This window comes from Engraulis encrasicolus, chromosome 15 (assembly GCF_034702125.1).
Source record: "Engraulis encrasicolus isolate BLACKSEA-1 chromosome 15, IST_EnEncr_1.0, whole genome shotgun sequence".
NCBI lineage: Eukaryota > Metazoa > Chordata > Actinopteri > Clupeiformes > Engraulidae > Engraulis > Engraulis encrasicolus.
The window spans coordinates 2,484,539-2,503,629 of record NC_085871.1 but is presented as its reverse complement, the minus strand read 5'-3'; the positions used below and the strand labels follow the sequence as shown (position 1 = coordinate 2,503,629).

Here is a 19,091-nt window from a genome sequence, read left to right as displayed (position 1 = left end):
AGACACAGGACGGACGGACGCAGAGGCTATGCGTCCGAAGCATACATCTAGCTTAAATCTTCAAAATAATGGCTTCACCAGAATAAGATTGAGGTTTTGGAATGGCCCAGACAGAGTTCAGACCTGTATCCCATCGAAAATCAGTTGGGTGATCTGAGGAGGACTGTGCAGAGGAGATGCACCCGCAATCAGTCTGATTTGGAGCACTTTTGCAAAGAGGGATGAACGAATATTGCCATATTAATGTGAGCCATGCTGATAGATGCTCTTACCCACAAAAGACTGTGTGCTGTAATGACAGCCAAAGGTACTGCAACAAATTATTAGTTTAAGACTGTATATTTATGCAACCAGCTTGTGTATGAGGATTCTGTTCCAGGGGGTCAGGATTGGGCTGATTAGCTTCGCCGATTAGCAAGGCACTTCCTCGTCGCAATTCCGCCGCCACTTCGCTCAAAGAGGGTGAACGCGATTTATGCAACCATGTCTTTTCTATTGTTTCCCTTTAAAGCTTTAAATTTGTTTCACAATTGCATTGTACTGGTTAATAGTTTAGATTTAAGTGGGAAAAAGCTGTGAATTTATTTGTCTTTCTGTCATTTTTTTTACATTACAAAAACCTGACATTTGAAGAGGGGTATGAAGACTTTTGAGAGCCACTGTATATAAAATAGATAGCCTGAGATGTGCCCATGTCTTTTTGGTCACTTCAAGATGTGTTCTTTCAGCTGATATTTTAAAAATCACCACAAAAAAAAAGACTTTAAAGGGACACTGTGTGAGATTGTTTGTTGTTTATTTCCAGAATTCATGCTGCCCATTCACTAATGTTATCTTTTTCATAAATACTTACCACCAGCATCAAATTCTAAGTATTCATTATATCTGGAAAAAGTTCACTTTTCATACATGAAAGGATCTTCTCCATGGTCCGCCATTTTGAATTTCCAAAAATAGCCATTTTTAGCTGCAAAAATGACTCTACTTGGACCATACTAGAAAATATTTGTTTATTACTTAGTAAACTTTCATGTAAATATCAAATTTGCCAATAGTCAGCCCAGTTTCAATGAGCAGCATAGTTGCAGTACCTTTTTTGACCATTTCCTGCACAGTGTCCCTTTAAATTTTACATGTTCAAAGCTGAAAACTTACCGATTCGGCGGAATGACCCCAACATTGTTTATGGACTTTTCAGAGTTTGTTAGATTTCTTTTGTGGCCCATTGTCTCAGAGGAACTCAAAATTGCCTAATAATTATAGACACCTGATAGGCTGACATATTTTCAGTTTTCTACAGTTCTTTAGGTAGTGTGCCCACTATATTTAAATGTGTTCTATAAGTAAAAAATACTTACTTGGTTGTGGTGGGGCTGCTCACAGAAGCTATAAGAAAATAAAAGAAGAGGCAAAAAGACTTAATATCTTACATTACATACACAACGCCCCAAATGTACAGTATAATTATGCAAATGCAAGTCTTGACACCTATATGAGATCTCATCATATATTACACAATCATGCAGTAACAATTTTTTTTGTAACACTGTATAATAACATTTTTTTTGTGTGCCCATTTTTTTCAATAGTGCAACTAAACGGTTTAACCAGCCATCTGAAGAACAAAATGAATAGGCAATACTATACAGACAATTAGAATAGATGTCATCATAATGTCATTGTAACAAGTACAAAGAAATTGAGCATTCCTTGTTGATTGAAGCAATAAATAATTAAAAATAATCAAACATTTAAAAATAGTCATTATGCAGTAGTGGCCATTTACACAATAAAAATGTCTGTCATTTGTTCAATTCCACTGAAGTAGCTCTGTCCCTCTCCCTCCGTTCGCTGACTTAGCTATTCACTGTGTTATCCAAGTTCACATGCAGTAGCGAAATGCATCTTCCAAACCAGGGGAGTTTCAAAACAGACAAGAGGGTAACAACCAAAAAAAACTAAATGGCTAATGTTTCTATTAAACATGGCCACAAACAGTATTGGCCAATGGTAGAATCAGTGCAGAAGGACCAAGTTCAGAGGATCAGCCCTGGGCAGAGCTGTCCAAACTACAGGTGACACCCCAAGTAGAGCCCTGCACTTCCGCGGGAGTCCCGCGGGACTCGAGGGACCCAACCCAAAATAGCGCGGTGCGGGACCAATTCTGAAAGTTCAGTGCGGGGGCGGGCAGGAGTAGAAGTACACAATGCGGGAGCGGGCGGGAGGATTGATATGATGTAGTCCCGCAAATTATGATGTAGTCCCGCAAATTTGAAGTCCATGTGTGAACCGCTAATCTCTTTCTCTTTCTCTATCTCTCTCTCTCTCTCTCTCTCTCTCAATGTCAGAGCTCGCTCTGCTGCTCACGTGCGTCTGGTGCAGGGCTTGACACTGGCACCTGCCAACCGGCCAAATGCTGGTAAAACTTGGCTGTGGCTAGTAATACTTTCAGTGTCACTAGCCAATTTGGCTGGCAGCTTACTCCTTGATATGACATGCATCATAGTATCTATATTCTGTTGTTTGCCCCTTGTATATCTATTGTTTGTATTTAAGGTCAAGAGAAAAACTCTGTAACTCAGTTTCTATCTGCTTGATATATACTTCCGTGTAGAATGCTACACATTCATCTTGCTTTAGCACCTCGGTTAGACGTACACCATCATGATAAAGAAAGAAAAACACTATATAAAATCTGTGGCTATTGGAATACCTGAATGGCTAGTGACTCTGGAAAACCACTAGCCACAGCCACCGGTCGGTGAAAAAGCTAATGTCAAGGCCTGGTCTGGTGTAATTGTGTAGGCAGTGTCACCACAAGCACCTTTTAAAAAACACTAACCCCAAGAAGAGCCCTGGGTCAGATGGTATAGGGGGCAGGCTGCTTGTGTCATGTGCCGAAACAGCTTGTATTATTGCCCCAATGTGTTACAACATTTTTAATCTCTCTCTCAGCCAACAGAGAGCACCCAACATCTGGAAACACTCAACCATTGCCCCAGTGGCTAAAAACAATCACCCTACGGTCCTCAATGATATCATAAGTGATGAAATGCTTTGAAAGGCTAATGAAAAGGTCCATCTTACTTAGTACAGAGAAGTTTCTGGATCCTCTACAATTCGCTTACAGGTCTCAACGGGGGGTAGAGGATGCCACTGCCACTCTACTGCACATGATTTTTAAACATCTTGAGGGCAGCAGCACACATGCAAAGATTTTATTTGTAGATTTCTCATCTGCTTTCAATACTATTTTACCTCACATTTTCGTTGAAAAATGGATTAGTAATTTTAAGTTGGACCATGGATTAGCAGCTGCCCATTCACAAACATTGACATACATGTCACCCCACAGGACGCAATTTGTGTTACGAAATTGAACTTGGAGTTAATATTACTGTCTTGAGTTCTTTTCACATTCACATATCTTAATATAAAGTTAATATTTATGCAATCATGCCAAATGCTTCATACATTATTCAAAATGTTGTTGGTTAATTTATATATATATTATATTCCAGGTTTCATTAATGTTACAGTCACACCGCAGGATATTTGACATATAAACCTTTACATAAATCTTAACAAAAATGTTTCTTCTCATCTTAGACTAATATGAAACATAATGTACCACATCTTCTTTCATTGACATTTGTTTTTTAAAGGAAAAATAACAGTTTTGTAGGTTTTTAACCAATGTTACGAAAAAACAAGGCGTCACGTCTCCCACCCAAATAGTTATGATTCTTAAATGTATGGGACAAGCAGTAGGCTATAGGCTACCAATTGTGCCTCCCTGACCAAAATACGACGCAAACGCTGGACTTCTCCTACTGCAATAAGTGCGGAGGTCGCGACTTTCGTTTTCATTGGAATATTGCTAATTTAACTTGGCCTCCTCCATGCATGCAGACAAGTCTCCAAAAGCACTTCAGAACATCTCCCTGTCACTCAAACAAACACAGTCTCATACACTACACTGTTGCATGCCGTGCGTTGCGACGATAAAGTATGATGTCGACTATTTTTTTTCCAGTCGGTGCGTCAATGTCATCGACACGTTGCCTCCAGCTCTAGTCATTTGAGACATAGCCTGGGTCTGGAATCACGAAAAAAAGACACTGAAATAAAGACGCGATGAAGACACAACACAGTGTAAGTGAGTAAAGTCGTTGACAAAAACGAAAGTGGAGGTGTCGTTTCTGGCAAGACTATAATGGAGGCTAAGCTCCCGTTTCCTTCTGAATTATTGCTCTTAGCAGTTGTAAATCACTTTTGCTTTGGGGTGGAAATTCTGCCTAGAAAAAATAGTTCTGGCTAGAAATATTCCAATCTCATAATTTTAATAATTTCCAAGGAGTTTGTAAGGGACTAGGTGAAATGGCTAAGCCTGATATTTAACAATGCTGAAAGAGGGAAGTGCAACGGTAACATCGGCATTTCCATTCAACCAAATAGTCGGAGTTGGCTTGTAATGCTTTGTGGGACCGGTCGGAAGCGGGACTGCATAGTGCGGGCAAATCTGTCCCGTGCAGGCCTCTAACCCCAAATCTCTCGGTAGTTCCGAAGGTTTCTTTAATAGCGAGTCCATACTGCCTGCAATTTGGATAAGAGCATCCCGAATTTTTTACCATATGAGTAAGTGTGTGCATGTGAGACACTACTGTTGGCATGACATCACTCATGTAATATGCATCTTAAGACTGCACATATACAATTGTGAGTGAACAAGAGAGACCCATTATCCTGTTGCATGATTAAAATCTTCCCAATTAGCTTGGTTGCATTTGTCTATAGATTGGCAGGCATAATGCGTCTACACACAGAAATTAATTCGGTTGCGACTATGGTCAGTTAGAATCTGTTAGATTATCAATAAAAAATGAAGGAGCTTGTTCCAGAAGCAGTTATGCAGGCCCAGGCCATGACATCACTTTTACTATTATTCGCAGATGAGCTTGTCTGATTTTTGCATAAGAAGAAGTTCCTTTCTTTTTCCTGTAGTGGAGCGCAGGCTCTGTTAAGGGAAGTGTAGCCAGGTGACGTTACGCCCCACGTCACCGCGCCTGTGCGTCTAGGCTTGTGGGAAATCCTTAAATATGGCAAAGTGGCTATTGTCCGGTAAGCACGCAAAGTTCCCCTTTCGCGTTTTTCACTGCCACCAGCGAAGTGCTATGGCTTCTGACTCCTCCTTATTTCGTTGAGGAAAGTGCAGTGTCTCCTCCATCTCTAGCAGAGGTCATGGTTGGGGCATCATTCACCCGTGCCGACTGACCCTTCGCTCCCACTGGCAAAGTCTTCCGTGGTTTACGTCAACTTCACCTTGCATTCACCTGCCTCCTGCACGCCGGCTCGCGTGTTGCTACCGGTGCCATGTGCCTTGTATGTTTCCACTGACGGCCCGTGTCTATTCGCCTCCGCATTCTGGTCTCGTCTTTTCGGCTGTGCTAAGTAGAATCTTTTGTATGATTTGCAGTGGTTTAGGAGTTGTCGAGGACACGCGTCCTCACTGAAAGGAATGCAGGTGCTCCCCGAGCCCACGGACTCTCACCGCAGCCTGGCAGGCAGACTGCTTCATGCCCCGGACCCTTCGTGGAGTGCCCGGAAACTTCGGCGGAGGATCGTGGAAGTACGAGCTCCGGACTTGAAGCCATAGAGGATTCCAAACTCATGGCCACCAGCACCTCTTCGAGTCATCGGTTTGGCCACACATTGGTGTCGCTAGCTAGCGCTAGGAAGACCAGCTCTTCAGCGACGGAGCTAGCCGCCATGAAGAGGCCCTGAACGGAGCCTCATTACCAAGGATTCCGCCGTACCCATCTCCAGCGGGATTCATCGGAACGTTCATGTGCCCCGCGATGGCTCTACCTCATGTGCTAGGCATCATGACTGTTGTTTGTTTCTCCCCCGTTGCACCGGAGTGGTAGAACTGTGTTACTGCCAGCCTGTGGTTGCAGGTAATACGGCTTACTCGATTACCGAGCAGTACGGCCTATTGCTAATGTAGCGACACAAAATGCTAGTTTGTGGCCAATCCGGTGCGCAGGCAGTAGGGCCGAATGCTAAAGGTGATTTGGTTCAGTTAACAAACAGATGTTCTCTGTATTTTTTCTGGCTGTTAACCCCCCTGTTGATGTATTAAACTGCAATGTTCACACTGTGTCCTTACACATGTCGCTGACAAGCACCACACCGAGCACCACACCGTACGTCTTGCTTCGACAAAGCCCCCGGAGAAGGCATAAATAAGGCGGCTACTTCGGTAGCCGTCCCCCCAATAAACACTTTGAGTTACGGGTCTTCCCTTGGAGGTAGCTAACCCAGCTAACCCGGTCAGCCATGCAAACCTCGGTCCAGTGAAGTCACATGACCAGGGTCATGGGTCTCTTAATCCCTGGATGCACATCATCTAAGATATGTCGCCAGAGGGGGCCCTAACATAAAGCATTATCACCGATTCGCTCTACAGAGCAGTAATCGAATGGTCTATTCAGAAGTTACCGCTTCAGTGGCTTGCTTCTCTGGTTATTATTTCGAGCCCGGCGTGTGCATGGCTTTCATTCCCTGGTTTCTGAGCATAACACGCTTAGTGTTTTTCTGCTTGCCCTTGGGAGGTGCCGTAGAGCTATCCCCGAGTTTGTGAGTTCAAATCCTGTACCTGGCACCCCTGGTGCTCTAAGTGTCCCTTATCATGAGTGGCTGGTTATTAGCCTAGTAAACCAGCGCCACCCGCTGGACGGCAGAATTTTTCGGCTGCGAGTGGTCGTCTAGCCTCACATCGTCGAACATTTTGAACACTGTGCCCTGAGTCTGGCAAGACCAATCACAACGCAGAGATTTGTTTTGAATTTGTTTTGAATCAAAGCGGGCAGGGTTTTGAGGGAGTGACGACGAAAGCACATCAACAAGAAAGATCTATGATTGGTCAGAGCGCCGGCCTATAGGCACAGGCACAGGTTGTATCGGATGTATCGTTCATCGGGGCCAGACCAAATGACACATCCAGTCTCACATTTAGGCTGGTTTATCAGGCTAGTTGGTTATCTCAAATAACTCCCGTATAATTCTTACCCCGCGGAGATGATCCTTAACGATCCTCCCAGCATTTTCAAATCTGTTTCAGTACCTTACACTATGGTGTTTTGTGTGTACCCTTCCTCCCCCAGAGGAAATGAGACAGTTCCCAGTTCCATTGGCCATACCAGGGTTGACTGTGGCCTACAAAGTGGTTATTTTCCCCAGTTGTGGAGCATGAGACTCCCATGGGTCTGTATAAAAAGCGCATTAGTTCCTATGCGTGTGAGCTCTGAGATATTGTACTAAGTACTATCCAAGGAGCAGAGTGGCAGCCACTAGGCCCCTGTGCAGCCTTAGGTGGACTGTATACGAATGCTGGTGAGCCCAGCCTGGTGTTTTTAACACGCTTGATGTCCACGCTGCTGGCATTCTTGCCAGAATAATTAGATGAAGGCAGGTCCTTCTCTACCCTTGAGACTGCCTGGCACTCGTTTTGTCGTGCCATATAAGCAATACTGAGACAGACAATACCCCTCTGGGTTATTGCTCTAATACTAGAGACATGGTGCGCGCCCCCCTTTCAGAGGGGTTAATCTGCACATCTTTTCGGTCAGAAATACCCTCCCTTCGCTATGGTGTTGGTGAGGTGTCTAGGTGACCTTCGTGCCCCTTCGGCCAGTCCTGCCTACGCGCAGCTTGCGGAGGGCAACCCACGAGTTGTTCTGGGGCTGAACCCTGCGTTCATGCTTCGCATTCAGAACTCCTTGGATGTGAGCCCATAGGGCCTCAAGCCTGTGCGCTCCTCCTTCTCAGTCAGTCGAACAGCGGCCTCAGCGCGGTCATGGCCGGTGCGCGCGTTACATAGTCAGGTCTCATTCTCTGTAAGACTGAGCAGCTGTGTGTGTGCTTTGCTAACCCCCTTACAGGGCTTGCTTTGTCCAAGCAGAGGCTATCCAAATGGCTGGTTCAGGCCATTCTACTGACTTGAGAGTTATGGGGCTTGCACCCCCTGCCCAGGTCAGGGATCGCTTTGCGCGCACTGTCTCCACGCATTGAGCCCTCTTTTGAGGTGGCGCGTTGATGAGGTAAGTGCTGACATGAGTGAGGTCGGTCTGTGGTGACTGCTATGCCTCTGGGACACAGGGGAGTGTTGGACGCCTCCAACATAAGCTTGGGGTGATGGGAGGACCCTCTTTCAGAGGCCCGCTCAGGGTGTCCTTCTGATTGGTCGGTAGGTGTTACGATCCGGGAGTGATGGTAACTCTCCCATAGAGATGGCAAACGAGTCGAACAAAAAGGAACAAGAGGACTTGTTTAAGTCCCCAGTTCTTTGAGTGAGATGAGTGAGTCATCTCTCTACTGCACCCTACTGGCTACAGCCGAAGACAGACGTTCTTAGTATGAAAATACGCGCCCTCGGCACTGCGTAATATAGCCTCGGAGGTGGGACCAATCCCCGGCGCGCCAAAATTTCCATCTTTCAAGATTATTTTACAAGAACTTCGCCTCGGTGGCAGCCAATGAGCTGTCTCCCATAGAGATGGCTCACTCATCTCATTCAAAGAACCGGGGACTTATCCTCTTGTTTTTATGATACATCCTGGGGCTTGAAGGCCACTTCGTTCCTCATCTCAGGACCTTTCTCAGCCTCTGGCTGATGTCAGGGTGTTGCAATAGATCTTTATGTGTTGGATACACTTTGACACCCAACTGTATGTAATTATGGCAAACCTCAACAACATTTAGGAAATAACTTACAGCGTGAAATGAATTCCCTTTGGGCATCTGTTAGCAGGGTCAAATGTTCTTCAATAGATATCTGTGGAAAACAGAAGACACATTTATTTTTATCATGAGACCTGGGACCTTCTACTGTTCTACATAAGAGGAAAAGACTCCTGGAAAATGTCTCCTGTACTCTGTATCTACACACACTACATCAATAAATGTTTGTCAATATGTGCATAATTCATTTTAGCCTGACTATTGCCACATGAATGGGATACGCCTTGCTCCTCTAACATTCATCTGGAGTTAAAGCATACGCCATATCCATATGCCTGCTACTTGAACTACTCAGATTGAAAATACAGTTGAAGTTACAAAATCAGTGTTGATGAGTGAGTCCATGCCAGGGACATTTGCTGTCTGAAAAAACTGCTCACTTACTTTTTTCTTCTTCACTATGTTTACATTTTGGTGTGTGTGTGTGTGTGTGTGTGTGTGTGTGTGTGTGTGTGTGTGTGTGTGTGTGTGTGTGTGTGTGTGTGTGTGTGTGTGTGTGTGTGTGTGTGTGTGTGTGTGTGTGTGTGTGTGTGTGTGTGTGTGTGTCTTAACAACATACCTGCAGTAGTCTCCATCTTGCATTAAGGTTGTCTACACGTTCAAGGTCAACTTCTGAGAGCACATATGGGGGTTCAAAGCTTGATGCAAGAGCATTAACCAGACCAATACCCCCCTGCATTGCTCCAACCTGTTCTTGACATGCCTGTAATTATATATGTCGTGAAAGTTTAGTGTTTTAAAGTCTTATTTTCAGATTAGCAATCGTTTTGTAGGTTTGTTGTAGTGCATTGGAAAGTGAGAAGACATCAGTGACACAGCAACAATTTGAGAAATAAAATATATTACAGCAAAGACATTAAAGGCCTTCACTCGATCTATGAAATAGCCAAGTTTTTTTCCAATCTGCCAAAAATTACAGTTAGTCTATTAGACAGGAGCATGCATATGAAGGTACTGATGTGTTCATACCTTTATGTTGTCAATCTCATCTTGGATTGAGTGTATAGACAGGTCTGTCACAGGTTTCCATGACGCTTTCCCCACCTCTGCTTGCTTGAGTTGAATGTCTACTTGGTCCTCCACTTTATACAGCTCTAGCAAACGGTGCAAGTAATGGTCCAGGATCTGTTGCCAATCGAGCAAAGCTCCTTGGAGCCTGGCCCACTCTGACTCCACGTCCGCTGTTTCCTTCTGGAGAACACGACTGACATTCTGAGCTCGATCCTCAGACGAAACCTCTAGAAGAGAAGAGAATTGAATTCAGAACAGTTGTAGAGAAACTTCTAGAAGAGAAATGGAAAAGAATAGCAGGGCTGCAACTTAAGCGTGTTAATTAGATGAAGTAATTACACCGTGAATTAACGTGTTATAAAAATCAACACAAGATTTGAAGGATAATAGTATGGACATTAAAGAGAAATGGGAATTAGAAATGAATGTCATAATTTCTGATGAACGATGGGTAAATACTTGCAAACGTGGACATAAATTAACCAGTAGTCCCAACTGGAGAGAGTTTGGATGGAAGATGAGAATGAGGTACTTCAGGACCTCAGAAATAACATCAAAATGGAGTCAAAAAATACCTCAAGGCAATGTTGGAGGGGATGTGGTATGGACTGGGACCACACACACATTTTTGGGGATTGCCCGATTATCTTTGGTTACTGGCAAAATATACAAAAATAAATTAAGAAATGCCTATTAATAGACTTACCTCTAGAACCATCATATTTTGTCCTAGGGGTACTACCAGATGATCTTGATGAAAATGATGATACAGATCTATTATGAACGCTTGATTGCTAATAAAGTTATTACAACCTTATGGTTACAGCCACAACCTCCAACAATTGCACAATGGAAAGATAAAATCCAAGAGGTTCATAGCATAGAGAATTTGACAGCATTCTTACATTTAAAAACGGAGGCCTTTATTTGGAAATGGACAAGAATTGCCCAACATTTTCATTTAATATAGTTTTTTTCTCTCTATTCCCTTTGTCTTAATATTATGTACAATTATTATTATTTATGTTTTCTTACTAAGAACTAATGTCTTAGAATACTTGTTTGAATTTGTGAAATACTGTCATTCATGGAGTACTGTATTTGTATGTTGTGAGTTGACTCAACTACTGCTGGAACACTGACTGGAAATCAATCATAAATAAGACCAGCAACCAAGAGACTGAGAACACCTCAAGAGACTTATACCTGCTGTGGATATACCTGCTTAGTTTTGACCTGTGCTGTGGATTTATTTGGATTTATTGTTTTGTATGACTGCACTTTTTAAATGAAAATAAGTTTAAAAAAAAATCAACGCAATTAGTTACAAGTAGGCATAAGTTCGTAAACTGCCACACCAAAAGCTCTTTCACCCAACTCCGGTCGACGGTCAGACAAAGTATTCATCAAGTGCAGGCGGCCTCCCTTCCTCTCTTTCCTTCTCTCTCGCGCATTCGCGTCCATCCGACAGATAGTCAGGATTTTTTTTAGGTGCGCGACGACGGTTGCAGAGCCTCTGTGCAGGGGGTGTGGGCGTGTATGACACAAATTTGGCGGCTGCAGAGGCTATGCGCCGGAAGCATAAATTGGGCTTTAGTGTCTTTTTCTGTGGTCTTCTTATCTTATCTTTTGTGTCTAGTGTTATTGAGATATTAGGTTGGCTGTTTATGGTCTTCAATTTAGATAGCTATTTTATATCAAAGGTATTTTTTTGTTTAATGTGTGCCTTTTACTTTGTTTAAAGTCATGAGGTATTGTCATCCTTTCCCCACCTTTTTCTCTCACACCAAGCATTCCATATGGGGATGATACAAATTCTTAAATTAGATGAATAAAGGTGCCGGTATGCTTTCTGCGAGCTGTAAATTATGCGCGTCACCGCGAGCAACCGACAGCACATGCTTGCTTCAAAAGCAGTTGACCAAGACGCAAAATACTGACAGTATCATCCAGGGGGCAGAGAGCATGCAGCATTGGGATGCGGAAATTGGGAACACAGATGGCAAGGAACACAACAACAAAAAAAGAGGGTCTCCCTGGGCAAGGAAAGAATACTGCTACTACTCCTGTATGTGCATGCTCCTTTTTCAAAGTGCAACAAGGAAGTATGATCACAAATGTTTGAAATTTCGGACAAACTCAATGAGACGCTCTTAAAAGTTGCTGCCATTGTCGTTTTCATATCAAGCACACGCGTGGAACTGCGCAGTCTATCTTACGATCGCCCCCAGCGAGTTTGAAGATATTGCACCTGACGCACGCATTTGGCTGCCGTGTCCAACGCGCGCGAAATTGACGTTAAATACACATGCTAACGCGTTCATGAACGAATCGTGCACGCGCTCGCGTATCTTGCAGCAAGCATACTGGCACTTTTAGATTAATGCTAAAAGCAAAAGCTAATGGGGATCTAATAAAAACAAACAAACAGTTCCACAGGGGCCATGATAGTGGCACAAAACCTTCGGCCCCCTGATAAAAAGGTGAAGATGTGGAGGAACTTAATCTTTGAGAACGTCAATTACCTCAGGCACACACCTAAATCAACAAAAGAATAGCTTCACCAGAATAAGATGGAGGTTTTGGAATGGCCCAGACAGAGTGCAGACTTGTATCCCGAGGAATATCATTTGGGCGATCTGAGGAGGACTGAGATTGCATTCGCGTCATAGCTAATTAGCATAATATTCCCGGGAGTTCAACTACAAATTGTCACTCTCGCGCAAATCTCTCGCACGAATCGCCTCTCGCATGTCAAAAGCGATTTGGGCAACTACTCAATACAAAGGCAATTACTTCCGTCGCTCGCCTCGCTCATGTCACAGCCGGTGTATTTGTGCAGTCAGATTTGAATGCTGAATGCTGTAATATAAGCCAGAGGTGTTGCAACAAAGTATTAGTTTAAGGGTGTGCATATTATGCAACCTTGTTAATTGAAGTTTTTTATTTTCTCCTCTTCTCCTCTTTCTCAACAAAAACCTGCCATTTGAACAATGGTGTGTAGACTTTTTATAGGCACTGTATATCGAAAGCGCCCAGCTTTACAACAGACCCCACCTTCACCAGGTCCCCTGAAAATATAACTTGACTATAACTTAATAATCGACAATCTGCAGACAAGCAGCAGCAACAACAGATCTGTAATTTCTGTCCCAAGCACCTTTTATTGTCTTAAGGAGCTACATTTCTTGGTCAAATACACTCACCGGCCACTTTATTAGGTACACCTTGCTACTTCTGGGTTGTTTTCCCTTCAGAACTGCCTTAACTCCCTACAGCAATACTCAGGTAAGCTATGGCAACAATGCTGAACTGGTACAAAGAGGCCCAAAGTGTGCTAAGACAATATCCCCCACACTATTACACCACCAGCCTGAATCATTGATACACGGCAGGATGGATTCATCTTCTCAAGTTGTTGAGAAAGAAATTGAGACTCATTAGACCAGGCAACATTTTCCAAACTTCTACTGTCTAACTTTGGTGAGCCTGTGCAAATTGTAGGCTCAATTTCCTGTTCTTACAGACAGAAGAGGCATCCAGTGTGGTCTTCTACTGTTGCAGCCCATCCACCTCAAGGTTTGACATGCTGTGCATTCAGAAATGTTATTCTGCATTCTCTGTTGTAATAAGTGGCTATTTTAGTTATTATTGCCTTTCTATCAGTTTGTACCAGCCTGGCCTCTCTCCTCTGACCTCTGGAATCAACAGAACTGCTGCTCACTGGATATGTCCTCTTTTTCTGACTATTCTCTGTTAAACCTAGAGATATTTAACTTGCGTGCCAATACGACCGCTTTTCCGCAGTTTCTGAAATAGTTAAACCAGCGCGCCTAGCACCATTTACCATACCACTGTCAAAATCACTTAAATCACATTTCTCCCCCATTTTGTTGCTCGGTTGGAACTGCATCGGAGCGACTTGATCATATTTACATGCCCAAATGCATTGAGCTGTCACCATGTGAATGGTTGATCAGAAATTTCCATCAATTAGCAGTTGGACAGGTGTGCCCAATAAAGTGAAAATATTCTTTGTCAAATAAGATGCTAATGTTATTGCACTTTACAACTTCAGAATAGACTCCTAGAGAATCCTAGAAAAGACTGTGGGAATCCTAGAAAAAACTCTGGCCCTCGATGTGCTTGCTGTGAGCCATAAATTGCACACATCACACATCAGGTGAAATGAGATTACTGTATGAATATTGTATGTACTGTAGATTTTCTCCATACCCATCAAGTCTGATAGCTGTGGTTCTGTGGCTGGTTGCTCCGCCAGGAAAGATTTGACTGTATCCAATGAGGAGATCACAACGGGCTCTTTTTCCTGGACTTCAAAGTCTAATTCCTGATTCATGATAAAAGAGGAGTGAAATATTTAGTTGGGTGATGAGTTGTACACAGATCGTTTCCAAATTTCATTTCAAGCTATTATAAATATTTACATGTTTATTTTTTACATACTTTGGGCTTCCAGTAAAAAAACAACTATGAAAAACGGATTTCAAATATAAAGAACATAAAATAGAATATTGTGATGAAATTACCCATTTTACAGAGGAAATAAATTAGTATCACTTCAAATCAATTCCAATCAACAATCTACTTCCTAAACGATATGTAACAGTGAAACATACCAGCAGGTTATAGAAGTCAATGATGATTGACTTGAATAGTGATTCTAATTTTTGTTTTATCCTGTATTCATGGGGGGCGGGGTTTATTATAATCTATTAAATCCATGTATAATCTATGGCTATGTATAATCTATGAAAGCTTTGATAGAATGGTATTTCAATGTTTTGGATTTATCTGTATATGACTGCTGTCATACATCAATGTCCCTATAAGAGAGAGTTTCCAAATGGCCATATGCAAAATATGGTAAATCAGCCCCCGGGTTTTGCCTTAGGACTCCGTAAACAGTGTTGACTGGGTAATAGAACATGCATTGACCATACTCACTCGCAGCTTGTTTTGTTGCAGATGGAGGGTAGGGACATCGGTGCCTAATGGTTTCAATAGGTTTAACTGATTTTGCTTCTGTTGAAGCCATATTAAGAGTTCTTGTAGCGTCATGTGTAGACGCTTCCATTTTTGGACATTCACATCCAGATAAGGCCTAAACATACAAACACACAAACGAATACATCCTTAATATGACAATTTCAAGGTATTGTAATTTCATCAGATTCCCTTAGTGAAAGTGAAGAATACACTGGCTGTCCATAGACATTTTAATATTAAACATCAATACAAAAGAACAAACAACGCATAGTATGGACCAGAATATGACAAAGGTTGACGAACAATACGCAAAATGTGCATTCTGTCACAATCGTTAAAATCTTTTTTTTTTCATTTCTCCACACAGCTCTCCAACTGTTGTCTTATTCTACGCATTAGGTCCTCCATCTATGGCATACACTGCTCAGCCAAACAAAAGTCACCACCAAAAACATGGTCACACATGATGTCTCAGCTCCCTGAAACACACTTTCACAATATGAGCCCAATGAATCCTGGGATTGTAACATTGGTGGCCCTGGCAGTTGAGGAGGAACTGTTACCTAGACAACAGTTTGGCCCAGTTCTGGCCTAGTCCAAGCAGTACAATCAGGTACAGGGGCTAGGCTTAAGTTCCTGGGCTAATGGCCTACAGTATAAACGGGACTATGGGAGTCACAGCACAGGACTGTCTATGCCACTTCAGGACATTTCTGATTTCACGTGAAATGACCCTACTGTGCTTATTATTGAGTCAGTCCTTCATTGCTGTGACTGTATGTTGTTGATTATTGTCATGTTGGGAGACCCATCCATGATCCACCTTCAGTCCAGTGGTGGAGGGAAGGAGGTTGGCACTGAGGATGTCTCCTACATCCTTTCGTTGGCGCAGTTAAAGGGACAGTTTGGTCAATTTCAACATGCAGTTGTAATGCTCACACTACCCTGGACTTGTCAGTGCCTGAGATTTTTTCTTCTTCTTCTTCAGCCGTTTCCGAGATCCTGGTCATTGTAATGGGGGCAGCTCTTTGTTTACATTTCAAAAAAACATTTTTATTTATTCCCAAAAACATCCAAAAGGTTATAAAACATCAGCAGACAACTAGCAAACAGCAGTACATTTTGGGAAAATATTTGGAGTTGGCCTATGTTTTATTTTTTAAAAATGTAAACAAACGCTGCCCCCATTAGAATTGCTCATATCTCGGAAAGGGCTGAGCCGAAAAATGTGGCATCACCAGGTACTGACAAGTCAAGGGTAGCGTGAGCAATACAACTGCATGTTAAAATTGATCAAACTGTCCCTTTAAGTTTTCCTGTATGTACTTTGGCCAATCACCCTCAAACTATATTGTCAACATACTGTATTGTTACCACTTCCATGCATGATGGTGAGGAGGGTGATCTACTGCTCTTGTGATCAATTTACCATCCTCCAAACACAGTGAGTTGTGTTAATGCCAAACAGCTTGATTTTGGCTTCATCTGATTACACAAATCACCATTTGCCTGATTATTATTGACCTGGTCTGAATATTTACATAACCATTAACGTTTCGGCCATAAGAGCTGCTCAAGGGTGATTGGTTCCTGACAAAGTGGGTGGATTTCCCGATTTCTCCAGAGCCCAGAAACTATATGTTTATTGCAGATGGCCTGACTAGTAGCAAGGCTGAAGCTGTCACTAGGAGGGTGTGGCCTGGCTACCTCACCATCATTTCCATACTATAGCAGGCTCAGTGGGTGCTGTGTTGTAGTCACCATACAGTATGTGAAACCCAGAGTTCTGACCTCTGAAATTCAGACCTTTTTAATGGCTCATGCTGCCCATTCACGAATACGTACCACCACCATCCAAGTATTTATTATCACTGGGGAAATTGCACTTTTCATACATGAAAAGGTGGATCTTCTCCAAGTCCGCCATTTTGAATTTCCAGAAATAGACGTTTTTAGCTACAAAACTCACTGCACTGTGGTCATACAAGTAAATATTAGTGAGTCATTTAGTAAAATATCCATGAAAAGATCAAATTTGGCAACAGGCACCACAGTTTCAATGAGCAGTATAGTTGCAATACCTATTCTGACCACCATCCCACACGGTGCACCTTTAAGACCAAAGCTAATTCAAACTGAAATGTTTGGTTTAGTTTTTGCATTCAACATGAGTTGTTTTCCCACTTTCTTTGTTTCTTACTTACCCCATGCTTAAGACTTTGCAGCGCAATTCGTTCCAGCGTTGGTTCATGTTCTCTAGACGTCGCTGCAGCACCATAGCGTCATCAGGGTTATGCACGGAGCCCAAGATACGCTGCCCATTCTCATTAAGGATGTGAAACTGTTCGGCATGGTCATCCACCTCCCCTTGCAAGTCCTGTTCCAACAAGAATCACAGTTAAATATCACACATGTTCAAATTGAAATTAGGTGGAAGGGTCAACACAAAGTTCAAGTAGAGGCATAGAGGCAAAAGTTGGATTAATGGAAAAGGGAATTAAAACAAGTTTATTTCCATAGAAGACTGCATAAACAGTCAGACAGAATAGATCAACTGATGATGCCATCACCAGCGCACTGCACACCTCCCTAACACACCTGGAGAAAAAAGACACCTATGTAAGGATGCTGTTTGTGGATTACAGCTCGGCCTTTAACACCATTGTCCCCAGCATACTCGACGACAAACTCCGGAGTATAGGAATTCACAGCAGCCTTTGCAGCTGGATACTAGACTTCCTCTCAGCACGGAAACAGGTGGTGAGAATGGGCTCCATCACATCATCCTCCTTGACCATCAGCACGGGACCTCCGCAAGGTTGCGTTCTGAGCCCTCTCCTCTACTCTCTATATACGCATGACTGTGTGGCTATACACAACAACAAAACCATCATCAAGATTGAAGAGGGAAGGGGTTGGGGGTTTGAAGGAGGGAAGGGGTTGGGGGGGGGGGGGGGGGGTGGGGGGGTGGGGGAGGGGTCTGGGGAGTATGAGTATGAGTATGTGAATGTAAGTAAGATATGGCTATGAGTATTGGATCTCTTTCTCTCTCTCTCTCTCTCTCTCTCTCTCTCTCTCTCTCTCTCTCTCACTCTCTATCTCTCTCTCTCTCCTCTCTCCTCTCTCTCTCTCTCTCTCTCTCTCTCTCTCTCTCTCTCTCTCTCTCTCTCTCTCTCTCGGCAGATCAAGCCTCTTTGGGTGTAGGATAGCACCTCATAATATACTGGATTTAATTTAATTATTGTTTAATTTTGTGTTGCTATTGCCTCTTGTCTGATTTTTTCAGCAGAGTATGAATTTTGGTATTATGTTAAAAATAAACACTAGGCTTATCTTACTGAAAATGCTTTAATTGGTCTGGGTGCACTATCCAGAGGTATACTAATAACATTATTTATTTGGAAAACTGGATTAACTTTTTATTTTTGATTGAAGATAATGATTGGTATAAATTAGGGCAATCACTTTGAAATCATAGGGGTTGGGGTGGGGGGTGGGGGTTAAAACAAAACTGGCGCAATAGGGAATGAGTTTGCTGACTATGTTGGCTAACACCCTGATCTTAAGGATGCCTACAACATCAATCACCAAGAGCTACCGTCCTATACGGATGGAGTACAGATGGAACCTGATTTCTGTATGTGAGTCCTTGTCTATTCGTTTTTTTCTTTGTCTATTGTATGTGTTTAAGTATTTCGTTTTCCTTTGTTATTTATGGCTTACCTGTATCTACACCAGTGCAAGCTCAAAATCACACATAATTACACATATGCGTATGGCACACTAGCATTTGCAAAGAGTATTTTATTACCTCATGTATAATCTTAAAAACAGTGTCACTGAATGTGAACGGAATGCACAATGTTATAAAGAGGAAGAAGATCTTATTAGAAATGAAAAAAAGAGAAGGCAGATATAATTTATTTACAAGAAACGCATTTGGAGAAAGAAGAACATGAGAAATTAAAGAAAATAACAAATAGTAAAATATATTATAGTTCATATAACACAAAGCAAAGGGGAGTAATAATAATAATAATTAAAAATCACATTGCTTTTTGAAAATGGAAGAAGTTTTTACAGACAAAGATGGACGATATGTTTCTTGTAGTAGGTAAAATAGAAGGGATACAATTTTCTTTTTTAAACATATACTATCCACCAGACGCTGTATAGAATTTATGACTAAGTTAATAGATGTATTAGTGACAAAAGCAAAAGGAATAGCTGTACTAGCTGGGATCTAAATCTTGTCATGAATGCAAAAA

The 19,091-nt window shown here is 42.4% G+C and overlaps 1 protein-coding gene across 4 annotated transcripts in view; it reads right to left on the bottom strand.

Annotated features, from left to right (window-relative positions):
- The window catches only part of dmd (dystrophin), a 233,406-nt gene that overhangs the window by 73,570 nt on the left and 140,745 nt on the right, over positions 1 to 19,091 (bottom strand). For all 4 annotated transcript variants that reach the window (XM_063216797.1, XM_063216798.1, XM_063216800.1 and 1 more), the window contains 7 exons: positions 17,028 to 17,200; positions 14,782 to 14,938; positions 14,050 to 14,164; positions 9,772 to 10,040; positions 9,362 to 9,505; positions 8,776 to 8,836; positions 1,359 to 1,386 (listed from right to left, as the gene is read on the bottom strand). In XM_063216797.1, the coding sequence (XP_063072867.1) occupies positions 1,359 to 1,386; positions 8,776 to 8,836; positions 9,362 to 9,505; positions 9,772 to 10,040; positions 14,050 to 14,164; positions 14,782 to 14,938; positions 17,028 to 17,200 (947 nt within the window). The remainder of the gene's footprint in view (positions 1 to 1,358; positions 1,387 to 8,775; positions 8,837 to 9,361; positions 9,506 to 9,771; positions 10,041 to 14,049; positions 14,165 to 14,781; positions 14,939 to 17,027; positions 17,201 to 19,091) is intronic.